We start from the raw sequence: 18,354 nt of genomic DNA, 5'->3' as shown, positions 1-18,354 counted from the left end.
TCATTTACATTGACAAAAGTTCTTGCCTATAGATAACAAAGTAACCAATGAGACAAAATCTCAGAAAAAATGCCATGAAATATCATGGTGGAATAACATGAGTGGCACATTCTGGAAATAACTACACAACATTTTCAAAAGTTCCTTTATTGTACCAAAAATGATTATTCTTACAAATATTTGATGCATAAAATTTGGCACAAAGCTACTTGTAATAGTTCCAACTAATAAGGAATGTTAATTTACAACAAAAATGCCAAGGGCTTTACAGAGCCAAGAATACTTCAACAGATATTGTTTGTGCTTATCAGTATCATGTTGCACTGTACTTGTATATTTTTATAAAATATCATCAAGAGATGAGTGTTATCACATCTACAAAACTTGCAAAAAGTTTTTACTACAACTATAAATAAAAATAAAATTATTTATTGAGCTCATAATCATCACTTTGTAAGTACTAACAAATATGATACTCAGTATGTGAAAAATTAGAACCTGGGAACAACCAAGTTTGGGCTGAACCAATGTTATTTTCTACAAGTCAAATATGAGATTGTTTTGGGAATGTTCACAGTAGTTAGCAATAAACATTGTAATTTAATTTAAAAATCTGTATATATTGCAACTGCATCATTGTGAAATGATAGTACAGCAGTAAGAGGCAAATTGTATGTATTTTGAACTCTCCATGGAAAACTAAGTTTAAGAATTCGGCCTCATGATGTCAACTTGGTGCTCAAGTTGTGTGTTAGGAACCTCAAGTGTGGGGAAGACTAGTGTTGGGTGTGTCCAACTGCCTTATTTAGAGTGGTGTATGCCGGAAGTGGAAACAAAAACTCATGTTCAGGCAGGGTTGAACCGATCACTTCAGTTTCATAGCAGTAGATGTGCAGCACTTCTCTCAATGGAGCAAATCTCATTGGAGCTTCACAAAGTACTGCCATTCAACCTGCCTCAGTGTTAATGTGAAAAACACACACACACACACACACACACACAAAATAACAAAATATCAGAGCTGCTTTTGACTCCAACCACCAGTCTTCTCATCACCTGAAAGCACTAGATGGTTCATAGACCAAGTAACTAGAAGGGAAATTTATTTTAAATCACAAAATATAGCAAAGCATCAAAATAAAAATTGATTTGGTGAAGACCAGAAGGAAGATATATCACACTCTTCATCGTTGGACAAAGACATCTTACATATAATAATGTCTCTAAGTAGGTAATCATACAAAGTTACAAAGCAGTCAGTGTGATTCTGAATGATCAGATTTCATAAATACAGAACAGTCCTACAGAACGCTGACCAATTTCAAGCATGAGCAAACACCCCAATAGAAATGGAGTGCAACTTTAGTATGAGAACTGCTAACAACAATTACAGTATCAAATGTTCCACAAATAAGGAGTTCAAACAATGGAAAAAATACAATATTATGAAAAGGACAGACTGCTACTCACCATATAGAAGATATGTTGAGTCATAGACAGACAACAGAAAGACTTATACAAAAGTGAGCTTCTGGCCAAAAGGCTGACTTCTACTTTGAAAACACACACACACACACACACACACACACACACACACACACACACCACTGTCTCTGGACATCAAGGTCAGACCTGGTGGCCAGAGACAGTGGTCGTGTGTGTGTGTGTGTGTGTGTGTGTGTGTGTGTGTGTGTGTGTGTGTTTTCTATGTTAGACGAAGCACTTTTGGGCAAACGCTCACTTTTGTAGCAGTCTTTATTGTGCCTCTCTGTAACTCAACACCTCCTCTGTATGGTGAAGAATAGCAATCTTATCTTATTCACAAACAAGGAGCTGTCACATGAAAGTTTTTTTTAGGAATCAAAGTGAACAAATTTCTTTACCTGAAAAAAGAGGAGAAATTTACAATACATTTAGTACCTAAATCATTATATTTTGTACATGACTGTCCTAAAATTACCACCCCTTCTCTGTAATTACTGTTTGCTTTTAAAGCATCTCGTTAAAAATAAATCTGCTCCCAATATGTCTAAGTTTGTTTCCTTCTCCATTTCCAGACCCCTTATTTTTCTCGTAATTTTGATGCGGGAGGTGGGAGGGGTGGGGGGGGGGGAGGGAGAGGAAGAGAGAGAGAGAGAGAGAGAGAGAGAGATCGGCTGTATCTTCTCTATTGCAGCATTGAGCTGAGACATAGCCAGAATGAACTGCAAGAGACAAATCACCCTATGTGTTCCAGATAATATGGACCCTTAAAAATGTGTTTCAGACAATACAGAAAAAAGATCAATTTGAAGTGTTCAGAAACTTAAATCTGTTGGCTATGGAAACAAGCGGTGAAACATAAGATCGACACATGAAGGATTATTATCCTAACAGTTGTTAGTTGAAATGTTGTTTGAAGACTAATACTGCAGTTGGAGTAGTGCAGAAATTACTGTAACTGCTTAATGATGTTTGAATTTGTGCACTTTTTGTAGCAGAATATTTTCACACTCAACAGTGAGTTTTAATACTTTTGAGACTTGATGCTATCTACTGGAATGTTAAGAGTGAAACTAGTAAAATATTCTGTAAATTAATCAGAATTTATTTACTAACACATATTGTTGCAGTCATGTACAAAAATGACACAGTAACAAGCCAACAGTCAATGATTTCCCAAGGATCTTAAAAGATTTTGAAAATTTGCAGTGAAAAGCCTCCAGCCAGATTGCTGGTTCCTTGACAACTTGAAAATGCACATGCCTCTAAGAATGGCAAAGTATTACACATTTCACCGCAGTAAACTATTTGACGATATTCGAATTAAGAAATTAACAATGTTTTATTGATGACATGGTAGCCTATAATGAAGAACACAAAAAAGGACAATATTTCAATTAAAAAAAATTGGGAAATAATTCACAGTAGAAACCAGAGAAAGACAGGTAGGGAGAAGACATTCACTTTCAGACAAAGAGAAAGTACAAGTAGATACTTCATTTAGCGTAATACTGTACTATTATTAATATTTCTGCAATGTGGTTGGTTGGTTGGTTTGGGGAAGGAGACCAGACAGCGTGGTCGTCGGTCTCATCGGATTGGGAAGAAAGTCGGCCGTGCCCTTTCAGAGGAACCATCCCAGCATTTGCCTGGAGTGATTTAGGGAAATCACGGAAAACCTAAATCAGGATGGCCGGACACGGGATTGAACCGTCATCCTCTCTGCAATGTGGGGACTTAAGGAACGATCACTTTTTTCTAATTTATTTGAAACTAACATTAAATTTTTCAGGGTTTTTGATGAGAATGCTGATACTTAAAGTGAGTCATTCAGCCAGACAACTTTTGAAATGAGCTACTGAGGGGGAAAAAAAAATCATCTATTATGAAAATAAGTCAAGCAATATTTGTACATTATACAATTAAACAGCAATATGAAAACAATATTACCCTTTAGTAAAGCTGGTTGTTCTTATCAAAACAAACAATTTTAGCAATAATTTAAATTGAAGTCTCCAACAGAAAATGCAAGACTTGCAATAACTGACACTCCATAATATTCAATAAATAGGAATGTTTTGGATAAAAGTTTAAAAATATATTACAAAAAGTGGCTGCAGAGCTCAGAGTTTGTATTTTTAATTTTTGTATTCTTTTATATGTGGTAAAGCAAAAACATACTGGAATGCTTCAAAACACATGAAATTTTATCCACAGCAGATACAAGTTTTCAAAAATAGATCTATTTAATTTTAAAAATTAATTGCAACATAGTTGAGATTCTACGGAACATGATTCTTAAAGTCAGTGACTAAAAACTATGTAACTGTTTAAGAGCATAGTTCTCGAAAACAGTTCTTCACAATCAGCAACTTCAACATTATCAGGATACAGATTCTTTCTTCAGACATGAATAAAACAAGTAAAATGTACTGAGATTCTAAACAACAACTGCCACTTAAAGCAAAAAATTTCAAAATCACACAATTTAAACTGACTTCCTCACTTTCATACAGACTATCTTGTCTTCCATTTGCAAGGATACAACATTTTTCAGGAAGACTGATAGTTTCTTGACATACAAAATGTGCAAATATAATACATTTCATGGTATACTGATGTTCTTACATTTGTGAAGCCATTCAACAAAATTGTATAGACAGAGTTTAAAAAAATGTTCAGTCAATAAGACAGAAACTGTCGAAGTCTCAACGAAATATTTAATAATTACCCAGCTGTCAGAAACATTAGGTGACTATTTCTGAAATGCTAAAGAATCTGGGTTAGAGGCACATTATGTAGTTAACTTTTGAGTTTAACAGGGCAGTATGTCTTGCTATAGGAGATATCAAGAAGTTCCACCATTTCATACTTTTCCCCTACAGGTCAATCACAAGGACGTTTTATCTTCTGTGCATTTCTAATAGTAAAATAATAAGACTTAGTTTTCCTTTCCATCCCATAAACACAAGCAAACACACACCCTTTCTCTTAAAAAAATTCAATATTGGAAATTTATTGTGATCCTCTTGTTTCATTCTTCTTTCCTTTCTTTGTGTGCACTATCTTGTAAACAACTAATCTTAGTCATGCAAGTCTCAAGTTTTGCTAGACTGGATTCAGTCAAGTCACTGTTTCAAACTTTGTTAACAAGGCTTCTTCCATGGGTCTATGTGCTTATTAATAATACAATGCTTTTCAATGCAAACATAATACTTGAAATTTTACAAGCTTGAAACAGTTTAGTCTATACACAAAACGGATCATCATATTTACAAGCTTACTATTATTTTTCACTTTTCAGAAGAAGCACACAGCATACGCTATGGTAATTAACTTCTTCCAGTATTGTCCACACAGTTACACAGGCAAAGTTTTATGGCCGGCATAAATGGTCCTTGTAAATAGATTTTTGGTTTTTTATAACAGAGATATACCTACCGAATATTTCATCCGAGGCGGTAGGCAATATTTCATGTATTCCACTGAGATTTCTGCATTTCTATTTGTCCTTCCAAAGTTTTTGCCAGGTATATAACAAACAGCTGTATATGAAAAAATTTGAAATAATAAGTATATATCACACACACAAGCTATCACATCTCTACACTGTCATTCTATGCTATCAATTATGCAACCAAACTTGTTATAGTAGTACTACCACCACCACCACCACCACCACCACCACCACCACCACCTGCATATAACTTTTTCCTTTTTATAACAACTTGCAATACTCTTGCCTAAACACATTTTCAATCATAACTACGTATCTACTTTTAATAACTACACACTAATCCAATTTATCAGAGAGAGAGAGAGAGAGAGAGAGAGAGAGAGAGAGAGAGAGAGAGAGATTATGAACAGAAGATACAATTCCACTTTATGAACTACATAGCATTACCACCTGCCATGAAACAAGTCAATGACAAAATTCTATCAATTCAATGTGTCTTCCATTGCTTAAGTCTACTCAACACACACTTTTGTCCTCTTTTTGATCACTGAAAAGTTGGAAATTTTAGTAACAATGCTGCTCTCACTATGGTACACTCAATAGCACAGAAAATGGCTGTGACTGATATTTGAATTATACTTCATGTTACACAGAATCTGATCCCATTACAGTGTGTACATATCTGCTCATAAAAGTAAAGAGCACTTGTAATTTTGAGTGAAGTGACAAGATTAACACCTCTTCAACCCTTATCCCAAAGACACACTCTCTAAAAACATGCATTTGGAGCACTGAAGACCCAGTGAAGGCGCTTCATTTCACAGTATGGAGTCAAGAGTGGTAAGTAGTATCTAACTGTCGGCAGCAGTGACCTAATGCATTCATAGCTCAGTGACAAACTTGGTGGTATAGTAGGCAACTTGGTTTGGTTTGTACCTAGCTTGGTGTGACGACCTTTTTTTTCCACTACTCCATTAATTTGTTTAATCTGTAGAAATCACGGAATTAATAGCACAAACAGTTTACAGTTCTTATTAAGATGTTTTTGGCCCTCAAAAGAGCACAGCATGTGGCTTCTTTACCATGTAATACACCATCCAAAGACCTTTAACTCCAATGACTGCCTGCAATCTGTGAGAAAGAGTGTCTATGAGGTGGCTAATAAATCATTTTCTGCCACCTCGTCCCAGGCAGTTCAGGTAATGTTTCAAGGTGGTCACAGTTTCTTGGCACAGGGATCAGGGCAGTTTTCTCGGTTTATCCATTTTGCCTCTGCCCACAGGCTTTCAATAGGTGCAGAATGAGGCCAACTGAAAAGAAATCTTATTTTGCTCTGTAAACCACCACTGCACCATTGATGATATGTGAGACCGATCCTGCTAGAAACAGATTACTCCTTCAGGAATTAGATGTCACTCTGATGGGACCACGATATTACTAATAATATAGGTATACTGGGCAGCAGCATATTAACCATCTATCTTGTGAAGCATTCCATGAGAAAACATCCTTCCCCAAACTAGCACAGACACATGACCAGAGTGAGATGATTTGTGGATTTGGGTTGAAATGGGTGCCTTGTGGCCTGTATCTCATACTGGACCACCATTCACCAACAACAGTACCAATTCATCAGAAAATATCACATTCTGCCAGTCAAGATTGACAAGTAAATTTGGCAAGCGCTAAATGTAGCCTAACTGAGCCATGTAGCTGGTGCTTGATGCCTGAATGTTTTCTGAGTAGTCCAAAGAGCCAAACCTGGAGCCAATCTGTATCCAATGACCTGGGAAATGTATCAGTACTTTTTAACTGCACCAGGTTTAAAAAAGGATTTTACCATGACATGTTGACAAGTTCATTATCCTCGATGGGTGTTGTTAAACACTAAAGTCCAGTTCATGCATGCTTATTAGATTCTCCAATATCTCGATAACATTTTATCCAATGTCCCACAATGAGCTCAGGAACACCATACCGTGTCCCAGGCTCTGATACCATCAAAGTGGTTACAAATAATCTGCTAACGATGAGGCAAGGCAAATTAATAATGTGACATGACAGAAAGCAATGTGGTACACATATTTGACCTCTCTTGTACACTGTCATTGTTTATTATCGAATAGTAGGCGTACAGACTTCATTCACTCCAGCAGAATCTGGTACTCTGTAATATCAATGAAACTATATGAATAATTCTCACATATATCAACTACAGTTAGTAAATTTAAGGATCATTTTTCATCAGAAGTGACTCTCTGATTTATAACCAAAACTGCACCGCATTTTCTGCCAGAAAAATCGTTAAAATATGTTTTATACATGGTGCTGCAGCATTCATAGTAGGATATTAAAAACCCACCATCAGGTAGTAACTGTAATTTATTTATTACCTCTTATGTCAATTAATAGTTAAAGGTATACCATTTACTAATGTGTAAGTTATTGTCCATTGTGTGGATTACTGTTTGAATATGACTCCTGTCAAATGATGCCCCCTCTGCACAACACATTCATCTAGGCAACTTCGAAAGCTTTGCATAAGTCGGCATAACGTACTCCCTGGGACAATGCTGACGGCAGTTCTGATGCGGTCCTTCACCTCAGGAATGGTGGCACAACATGTTCGGAACACTTCTTGCTTCAGGTAGCCCCAAAGGAAAAAGGCTGCACATGAACAGTCAGGTGAGCGAGGCGGCCATAAAATGTCACCAAAACGGGAAATTACTCTACTGGGAAATGTCTGTCGCAAAAGAGCCATGCAAATTCTGGTTGTATGCAAGGTTGCTCCATCTAGTTGAAACCATAACTGTTCCACATCTACACAGACCATACCTAACTGGGAAAGAATAAAGTCTTGCAGCACCTTTACGTAGCGTTCACTGGTGACAATTACAGCCACACCGCTGTCATCCTCAAAGAAGTAAGGGCCAATAATCCCAAAGGAAGCAACTCCACACCACACTGCAACACCAGAACTGTGGAAGGGCATGATGTGCAGTTCATGTGGGTTTACATCACTCCAATAATGCATATTCAGTTTATTCACTGAACCACATAACTTGAAATGAGCTTCATCTGACATCAGGATGGTGTGCAACATTTGTGGATTTTGGCAAAGGAGATCATGCCTGGTTAAGCAGGATGTTTTGCATGAAACCTAATCATGAGGCCTAATTTCCTGAACAATCTGCAGCTTATATGGGTGAAAATGGAGATCTTTGAGCAATATTCTCCTGAATGAGCAATCTGACATATGCACAGTTTGCACATGACGACAAGCAGATTTTTTTGCACTACGCAATAGTGCAGCACTAACACTTTTCACAGCTTCTGGTGTCCACACAGTTCTTTCACTTCTTCCCGGTTTGTCATTACAAACAGAACCTGTTGTTTGAAATGCACGTACCCACCTCACGATGGTCCGTGCATCAGGAACTTTCCCGTGACGTCCCAAGTTGAAATGTTGCCGAAATAGATGCTGGATAACAATAACAGAGTTGTTATTCTTGAAATAACTTTCAACAGCAAAGGCACGATGCTGTGCACTCCGCCGCTCCGTATCGCTGTCACATTCGAAACGGCAGCTCATTAGTACACGAATGCGGGATGAACTGGTGCGCATTCCTGCAGTACGTCATTGTACTAAGCAAGTCAAATTACGCTGTGAATGCTGCCGCAACCTGTATAGGACACTAGAGGACTTCAAAAACAACAAATGGCTGAACTCTCATCTGAATGTTTCTAACATATATAGAAAATATTTGTGCATTTCATTCACACCAATGCTGTACCGGGCTAACTCTCGCTGAAATTTCTGCCAGCCAATTTTTGTGCTTTCAAGTGTTCGAGTACTTACTGAAATCTCAAATTGTGATTCAACAGTTACTGAAGTGCGTGATGTGGCCACAGTTTAAAATTGATGACATTTTACTACACAGATCTGGAGGAAGAAAGTGAGTTTAGGATTAATGTGTCAACAACACCATTACGTATGAACTGAAATAGGGCCTTTTGAAGCAATCATGCCAATATAGAACTTGTGAGCCCATTTTGCTGTACTTTCTATATTGCCTGAAAAATGTTGCCTGCTTGTTTGGAAGCCATTTTTCATAGTGATGCACTTGTACTAACTATGTAGTCTTTTTTGTTACCTGTAATTTATGGTGCCTTTAAGCATGCAGACATTCATGGAGGGTTATAATAAAAGGCAAAGCTGAAAATCATGCCTATGTCATAAATCTTCAGTTGAAGGATCATGATTGTTTCCATTATTAAACATATAATCAAGCTTAAGCTACATCTTGCCAATCTTGGCAAAAGTAACGCCATAAGCATTTCTATTTCCTTTTGCTTTCATCATTTCCTGGAATTAGACTTACTTACACTGCATCAAATCAATGCTAGTATGCTTGCAAAGTTTTATTTTCATTGTATAACATATTCCAATAAACCAAAGCCTACCTCCCTCTACTTATATTTCAATTTTCAGACTGTCGTCTGGTGCAGTTTAACTTCAAATTGCCACTTATGTTTTACATGTAAGTTAACAGAAATAGAACTATTAGCTATATACAACTTGTAGTTTCTGCAGATTCAGAACTGGTGGAAATTATATTCAATTTGCTGTCTGTCTTTACAACTGAGATTTCACTCATCATCAAATGGACTTAAATGGCAGACTATCAATGTAGACTCATTGTATTAAATTCATTCATTTGTACATCAGTGATTTATACTGTATTGCATTATCCTTTTTAACTTGCATTATAAAAGCAGAAGAAGAAACTGGAAATGACTTCCACATCTGATAAATTGCCATTTATGAAGGGTACATTCCAGAACTGAATAGGGACAGACAACAGTAACAGTAGTAGTAGTAGTAGTAGCAGCAGCAGTAGACTGCTCTCACTGTCAAAATGGGAAAGACAGGGCAAGAAAGGCAACTAAGAAACTCCATGTAGTCTTGAACAATATACTGTTCTTGAATCAAACAGTTTCAGAACACTTCATTAGCGTAATACCAACCTGGGATAAAGCTATGCCCAAAGCAATGCCTGCGATGGTGTATAAATTTCTCTCTGCCCAGGAACGCACAATTTCTATGCAGCCACTTGTCCACACTTTCTTACTAGCTTCTGCAACCTGTAAATGAGTGAACCAGATTACAGTACAAACATTATTTTACACCCTTTACTCTCTCTCTCTCTCTCTCTCTCTCTCTCTCTCTCTCTCTCTCTCTCACACACACACACACACACACACACACACACACACACACACACACACACACACCTCCCCCCCAATCCTCCTCCCCCTTTCGCGAAGATACTTATTTGTCTGCTGGACCTTGCAGATGTACATGATGTGAGGTGTAGCAGTTCACAGAGCCAGACAGCAAAGTATTTACACAGGCATTCTACTTATTCAGTTTTGGACATACATCTTGGATAGTATTATTTCTTCTTCTGGTATTTCAGCTGATAAGCTTACAGCCATCTTCAGGCGTGAAACTTCCTGGCAGATTAAAACTGTGTGCCAGGCCGAGACTCGAACTCGGGACCTTAGCCTTTCGCGGGCAAGTGCTCTACCTTCTGAGCTACCCAAGCACGACTTTGAGAGCTTCTGTGCAGTTTGGAAAGTAGGAGACGAGGTACTGGCAGAAGTAAAGCTGTGAGGACGGGGCATGAGTCGTGCTTAGGTAGCTCAGATAGTAGAGCACTTGCCTGCAAAAGGCAACGGTTCCGAGTTCGAGTCTCAGTCCGGCACACAGTTTTAATCTGTCAGGAAGTTTCATATCAGTGCACACTCCGCTGCAGAGTGAAAATTTCATCTTCAGGTGAGTTGCTAGCCTAATGTAAATCATTTGGTACAATGCTGTGCAGTAAATTGTGTGTGTGTGTGTGTGTGTGTGTGTGTGTGTGTGTGTGTGTGTGTGTGTGTGTGTGTGAGAGAGAGAGAGATAGAGAGAGAGAGAGAGAGAGAGACAGTGTCAATCACAGATAAAACTGTGTGTTTAAGCGTAAAACAAAGCAAGTGCAGAGTCAGCAAATCCACAGCACTTACAAATCACGTGTTCAATTATTATTACTTGTGATGCTGTGTTGGAATGCCAGACAATGAAGACTCTGAACAATAATTCCTCTGAGAGCAGTGTGGTTCCCACGATTTGTCAAGCTGGAAATCCTAATCTCGGTTGAGCAGGCTGTAAGATAGTTGTTTTTACACAGCTGCCTTAACCACTAAATCCCAACAGGATGACGCTGGGATCCTGAACACTGTATTCCCCAGGCCACTCCATGGATTACGGAAAGGTCAAGGTATTTGTGACAGCCTCATCCTACTGAGATTCACTGATCAGGGAAGCTATGGAAACATAATTAGCAGACAATGTGCTTAACCAAGATAAGGCTTTTCTGCTTGACAAATGGTTTTCAGCTGGACAAATCGTGGAACACTCTTTTCACGTCTGCACTCTCAGAGAAATAATTGTTCCAAGTCTTCACTGTCTGGCAGTCCAGCACAGGAAATCAATTTTAACAATAAATCACATTAATTTTAAGGCACTGTGGATTTGCTGACTCAGCACTTGCTTTATTTTAGTTTTACAAGCATAAATTTCTATCTAGGAGTGATACTTTTGTTATCATTTTCTCTGACACATGCATGCTTATTCTACAGTATTGGGTGAAGTGGTTTAAATTCTGCTAGTAGCCAACCTTGAAAATGACTAAGGTTTTCAGCTGAAATACCAGAAGCAGAAATAATACTTTCCCCAATGCATACCTGAAAGATGACAATATTCTACCTTCTCTGAAGACTTCACAGAACACAGACGTCATTCGAAAAAAAAAAAAGGAAAAAAAAATAAAAAATAAAAATCACTGTGGCTAGAAACTTACAGGAAACTGGTCATAGACAGCTGACCACAATTCTAAACAAAGAATTGCTTGCACATATAATTTAAGGAGAGGATTTTAGGTCGTATACAACAAGTCTCATCAATAAACACGTGTCTAATTGTCTTGGACATGTACCCTCCAAAGAATAAAGTAGGAAGTGTACTATCAGTGATACAAAATATTCAATCTTATCATTACTGGTCTTTCCAGCAGCAACACTATAAGTCAAATTCCTATTTTAATGAAAATGTGACTTATAATCTTCTGTTATATACTTTGCACTATTCACATGTGACCACAAAAGATGTTAGTCTATTCTGATTCATAAGCGGCACAGCAAGAAATTGGCAGCGAGGGCAGTCTTCACATTCGAGAAAGCAGTTAATGTGCTGGACACATTTTCAATCAAGTCGGCAGCCAGAAGGACGAAGATGATGTCAATAGTGTCAAGTTCTTGCTATGCCTATTTTTTGTAACAACATAAAAAGAAATGAACATATAATTTGTATTACAAAAACTCTGAGTTAGTCTTGACATCTTGAAAAACCAAGGGTTGTATTCTGACCTTGTTATTACTGTACTCGACTCCGTACACATTGTGCACAAATAAAACATTTTTGAAGTTGTTGAAATTAATTTGGCAATAACAGTGTTTCGATTTATTTTGCAAATCCCGTGAACAGAATTTTTGGAAGACATGACATTGGAAACAGTAATGGCATTTTATGAACACACTTTATTGAACACAAAATTCAATTTGTCGCTCACGAAAAGATAAATTTTATCTTTGTTTCTTAGTTTACACCAGCGAACAAACAGATTTTGTTAATATGTTTGGTGAAAAGAAATCAACCCCAATTGATAACTGAGGCTGAAATTTTGTTGAGTTGGACTGTTTCAAACTGTTCATTGAAGTGAATGTTGGGATTCAAATACAATTTGCATTTTATATGGAAGCAAGATATTATGTACCAGAGACTATTTGATTCAGCTGCATGGAAGTAATGATGATATCTGGTGAAAACATAACTCACAAATTATAACTAAAAGGTGCAAATTCATGAAATTTCATGAGGTTATAGGCCCATATCTCTCTTATAAGTGAATATTTAAAACTGAAGGGTCAATGTTTACAGACAAACAGGTGGTACACTAATTAAATGTTTTTAAAGAACAAAGACACTATGACTACCTGAATTTACAGATAGTACAGAATACAGTGGAACATAATCTTTGTTTTAGCCTAGTAATGAGAAACTCAACTATTCTGGTTGTAACTGGTTTCAGAATTGGTTAGAGAAATAACAGAATTTAACTGGTATATAACAGATTTACACCCACTTTCAGGACATGAAAGCATAAAAGAACTTGTCAAAAATAAACTATATTCTGACGTATGTGGGGTACAATCTTTGTGGGCGTACCTTCCTCGCAGACGAAGATCAGGTAAGTCACCTTAGATGTGTACTGCTGACTATATTATGAGATTATATCTTATTAATAATGTCGTATCGCTACATGGGGCAGCAACTGCATCCATACCATAAACAATGTATGCAAACAATGGAGCCAAATGATTTTGAACCCAGAGTTCAATCCTGTCAATGGATAACCTGTTGTAAGCACAGAGATTGGCAGTCGTTGCTTTGAACAGCTGTTATGAAACCAAAGCATTGCTATTGGCAGAACATCAATAAAAAAAATTTATTAACCATTTCTGACCATTAGTTTCCTCTCTCAAATTTCTCGGATTAGTATCCTCTACCATTTGTACAATTCTGATGCCAAAACTTTAGGGTACATTGTGTACATGAACTTTCATCAATGTGATGGTACCTGAAGAATCGAACATATTACAGTGTTAAATCTTGAGGACCAATTCATGTGAACTGAAAGTCGTCACTACTATTAGCATCCCTCAAATTACATTCACATATATGTGCTTAAAATAATTAAAAACACACACAAATTATTTACTGTCAATTAGTAGAAAGTGTGAACTACAAAACGACATTGCATGTATGAAACAAGGAAAAAGAAAATGGAGAAAGAAATAATTGTTTGCACATGAAATGGGATATTCATGCAAATGGTAACAGTGTGTAAACATACGCTGTATACTGGTGTATCCGTCAGTAGTTCTACTCTCTATGATATCTGGTAAGATAATTTTGTAATTTATTTTGTGTTTGCTAATAAATTTATAGTAGTAATAACTTAAAATCTAAACACTAAATACGTTTTTTATATGTATGTACACTGTGTGAGCAATGCAACAATGTAGTGGGTGCAAAAAGCAGTTCTTCGTACTGCATAAGGTAGTTTTTTGTTGCTGGATGAAATTTTCACCACGTCGATGACTATGTATTGCAAGAATACACCAGAGGCAGCACTCTGTTCCTTTGTTCATTACTTTAACAATGGAAAAAATAAATGAAACCCCCTATATAATGAACTATATTCAGTTCTCGTTCATGACACACTCAGGTTAACATATGTCTGAACTGACTAAGTTTTTAAGTACATGGTATACATTGTATTCTGTGTTAATAACAAATCTGCATGAAGCTGTGTGATGGTTGAAGTATTTAGTGTTCAGATTTCTGAAAGTAGACAGAATTCAGAACCTTTATTTTCCTTGTGGAATCTAAATACATGGTGCAATAGAATTAAAGAGTCATTTTTGAAACCTTCATTTTCCCTCACTGAGATCTAAAACTGTGAAATCTGGCTCAAAGGTGCCTACAACTTTCTTCTAATTTAGTGCTAAAGCAGGGTGCCCTGTGACGTCAACTTCAGGCTGTGACACTTCAAACAGCAAGGAATCTGAACATGTGAGGAAAGACCATTCTCAGAATTTCATGTAAGTGTACGGGGCTAACGATGTCACATTGGTGCCAAATTTTACCACAATTCTGCCTAATGTCACTTTGGACATGCCACACAATAGGAAGGTTGTCACGCCCTTGTTACCCGTATCTAAACCATACTCCTGATGCCTCTGAGGTCAGAACCACAATGCACAACACTGAAATCACAGTTTTCTTATGGGTGGCTGAGGAAAACATTTCTGACACACTAACTCAAAATCAACATCAAAAGGATTTAGGATGTGGCATAAAAGGTGTCTATGGACCCACCCATTCCCTTGGGGCATTCATTTATGCACATTTCGTGATCTAAGTGACAGTTTGCAGTGTGATGTGCAACATAATATTATTGACAATCTTGCCAATGCTCACACCATCCACGTGATTCAAACCTCCTCTACAGACATCATGGCCTGAAACCCCACTGAACTTGATCTGACCCCTTTGGAGCTTAGTGCAACTGCAATTTTCATTCTGGTATACAAGGTGGAACCCACAAGTGACCATTCAAAACTATATGATGAAATTTTAATGGGATGTGAAGCAGCAAAGAGTGTGTATGCTTTTTCAGCCTTCTTATTTTGTCCCTCCTGTTGTGATATCACTGGTGGGGGTGACCCTGACAGATGCATTAATAAAACAGCAAAGTGTCCCAGTAAAACCCCGAGTTCGGCAACCCCACTGTGCCATATGCATGTGCACCTTTGTTGAGAACTTTAAAAATGTACCTGTACATAGAGAACACTTGCCCGATTCGTAAGTGCCTCTGAGCAGGCAATCCCTGTAACACACTACAGAAGAGTAGCACTGCACTGCTGTTCTAGAGCCTGGTTGTAGGCATGTGGAATGTGAGGAATGTTTAAAGGGTTGCCTGCTTAGGAAAGTGCTCAGGTGGTACTGAAGGTGCTGACAAACTGAGGGGAGGGGGTCTTTAAGGGAATCTTTGCCATTTTATTCAAGCACAACCCCCCCCCCCCCACCCCACAGGGTGATCATGTCACAGATGGCTGCAAAACAGGAGGGTTAAAAAGGCATAAATACACTTTACTGCTTTGGATCATGTTCAGTTTTCATTGAATGGATTTGAACAGTCCTTAATTGTTCCAACCTGTTCACCAGTGCAAAAATTGCAGTTGCACTATCCTCCAGAGGTCAGGTCCCATCACATTCAGTGTGGTTGCAGTCCCACGATGTCATTATTGCAGGGTTGAATCATCTGGTCAGTGTCAGCAGTATCAAAGACTGTCAAGAACATTGTACTGTTGCACATCACTGCAAACTGTCATTTCTGACAAGGGAACCTCCCCATCGCACCCCCCTCAAGATTTAGTTATAAGTTGGCACAGTGGATAAGCCTTGAAAAACTGAACACAGATCAATCGAGTAAACAGGAAGAAGTTGTGTGGAACTATGAAAAAATAAGCAAAATATACAAACTGAGTAGTCCATGCGCAAGATAGGCAATATCAAGGAGAGTGTCAGCTTAGGAGCGCCGTGGTCCCGCGGTTAGCGTGACCAGCTGCGGAATGAGAGGTCCTTGGTTTAAACCTTCCTTTGAGTGAAAAGTTTACCTTCTTTATTTTTTCAAAGTTATGATCTGTCCGTTCATTCATTGACGTCTCTGTTCATTGTGATAAGTTAAGTGTTTGTGTTTTGCGACCGCACCGCAAAACCGTGCGATTAGTAGATGAAAGGACGTGCCTCTCCAATGGGAACCGAAAACATTTGATCGCAAATGACACGTCTGATATATTCTATACGACACAGGTGACAGCATGTGTGTCACATGACAGGAATATGTTGTCGGCCCACCTAACTTGTACACTTGGCGAATGGGTAAAAAGATTCTTCTACCTTGCCCGATTTAGGTTTTCTTGTGGATGTGATAATCACTCCCAAAAAAGTGATGAAAACATAAGAGTTTGTCACAAACTGAAAATAAAAAAATTAAATTTTTTACTTGAGGGAAGACTTGAACCAAGGACCTCTCGTTCCGCATCTGCTCACGCTAACTGCAGGACCACGGCGCTCCTTACCTCATATTATCCTTGATGTTGCATATCTTGTTGTCTCGATTGATCCGTGTTCAGTTTTTCAAGGCCTGTCCACTGTGCCAACTCATAACTAAATCTGAGGGGGGTGCAATGGGGAGGTTCCCTTGTGAGTGTTAATTGTGTGTGAATGAATGCCTGAACAATGGGATGGTTTCCCTGCTGCTCTACATGCTTCCTCAAGAGGCCGTCAATTCTGAGCTGCCATAAGAAAACTGTGCGATTTCAATGTGAGTGCCGCAATTTTGACCATCACAGAGGTGTCAAGGGAAGGGGGTGATATATTGATAAGGGTGTGTGTATGATGGCCTGAACATTACCTCCAACACATCCACAATAGCACTGGGCAGTTTTATGGTGAAATTTGGGATCAATGTGACATCACTAACCCACCTTACATGAACTTCTGAGTTCTGACTTTTTTTTTTAAGTGTCGACACTTAGTCGTTTGAAGCGACACTGAGCCCACGGGTGATATTGCAGCACGCCATGCTTTTGCATCATTGCAGAAGTAGGTTGTGGACACCATTGATCCAAATGTGTGTAATAATGGGGAAAAATTACACAGTTTAAAAAAAGTTGCCCTCTAATTCTTGTGTATAATGTATTTAAAATGACAACTGCTGATATGAAGTAATGGGAAATAAAGCTATTGTGAATATTATGGAAAATGGAAGTTAATAATATCTACAGCTCTGATTCTGTAATATTAAATCAAAATTGTGACAAATAGGTACTTTCTGAATGGATGAGACATATGTAATCCAACATTGAAAAGTACAAATGCTATTACTGAAAGTGCTCAGAGTGAAAACAAAATCTTTACAGTACAGTATCTATCTATCTCATTAAAGAGTTTTTATACATTCTGATTTCATGAGATAGCTACAAAAGTGTATTGTTTGTTCTATGTTCTCACATACAGAGACCGGAGCAACACTGCCACAAATACTTTGCTGAGGCAACCTCCACACCGGTCAGAGCATCGGTGTTAGTCGATAGCTAGCTGCTGGTAGAATATATTGCCATTTTGTTTAGAGTACATGCTTAACTTTTTTTGTTAATTACCAGAAATGAATACTTCAAACATATCAGTCTGTATGCTGTACATCATAATGAGTGGTTGTCTGTTAGAAAGCTGTATACTGTGATTTTAATTATGAAATACTTCAGTAAGTTGCAGTTTCTGATTACTATGATTACTGTGGAAGGTGAAGACAAATATTTTGTTGGTGGCGTGTTCAGTTAAACTATGCTGTCTGATAAGTTCATTTGATAAACGATTACTCTGTCTTACTGGAAGCTTGAGAGACGGGGCGAGAGGGTGAGACGGGGCGAGAGGGTGAGACGGGGCGAGAGGGTGAGACGGGGCGAGAGGGTGAGACGGGGCGAGAGGGTGAGACGGGGCGAGAGGGTGAGACGGGGCGAGAGGGTGAGACGGGGCGAGAGGGTGAGACGGGGCGAGAGGGTGAGACGGGGCGAGAGGGTGAGACGGGGCGAGAGGGTGAGACGGGGCGAGAGGGTGAGACGGGGCGAGAGGGTGAGACGGGGCGAGAGGGTGAGACGGGGCGAGAGGGTGAGACGGGGCGAGA

At 38.4% G+C, this 18,354-nt stretch overlaps 1 protein-coding gene across 1 annotated transcript in view; it reads right to left on the bottom strand.

The window, feature by feature from the left end:
- Positions 1-2,637: 2,637 nt before the first annotated feature.
- LOC126175347 (tetraspanin-33-like) overlaps positions 2,638-18,354 on the bottom strand; it is a 77,096-nt gene continuing 61,379 nt past the window's right edge. The window contains exons 6-7 of the mRNA XM_049922076.1: positions 9,968-10,084; positions 2,638-5,027 (exon numbers count right to left, since the gene is read on the bottom strand). Of these exons, the coding sequence (XP_049778033.1) occupies positions 4,956-5,027; positions 9,968-10,084 (189 nt within the window). The 3' untranslated portion in view covers positions 2,638-4,955. The remainder of the gene's footprint in view (positions 5,028-9,967; positions 10,085-18,354) is intronic.

This window comes from Schistocerca cancellata, chromosome 3 (genome assembly GCF_023864275.1).
Source record: "Schistocerca cancellata isolate TAMUIC-IGC-003103 chromosome 3, iqSchCanc2.1, whole genome shotgun sequence".
Classification (NCBI taxonomy): domain Eukaryota; kingdom Metazoa; phylum Arthropoda; class Insecta; order Orthoptera; family Acrididae; genus Schistocerca; species Schistocerca cancellata.
The sequence above is the reverse complement of the archived record's forward strand: the minus strand, read 5'-3'. Positions and strand labels throughout refer to the sequence as shown.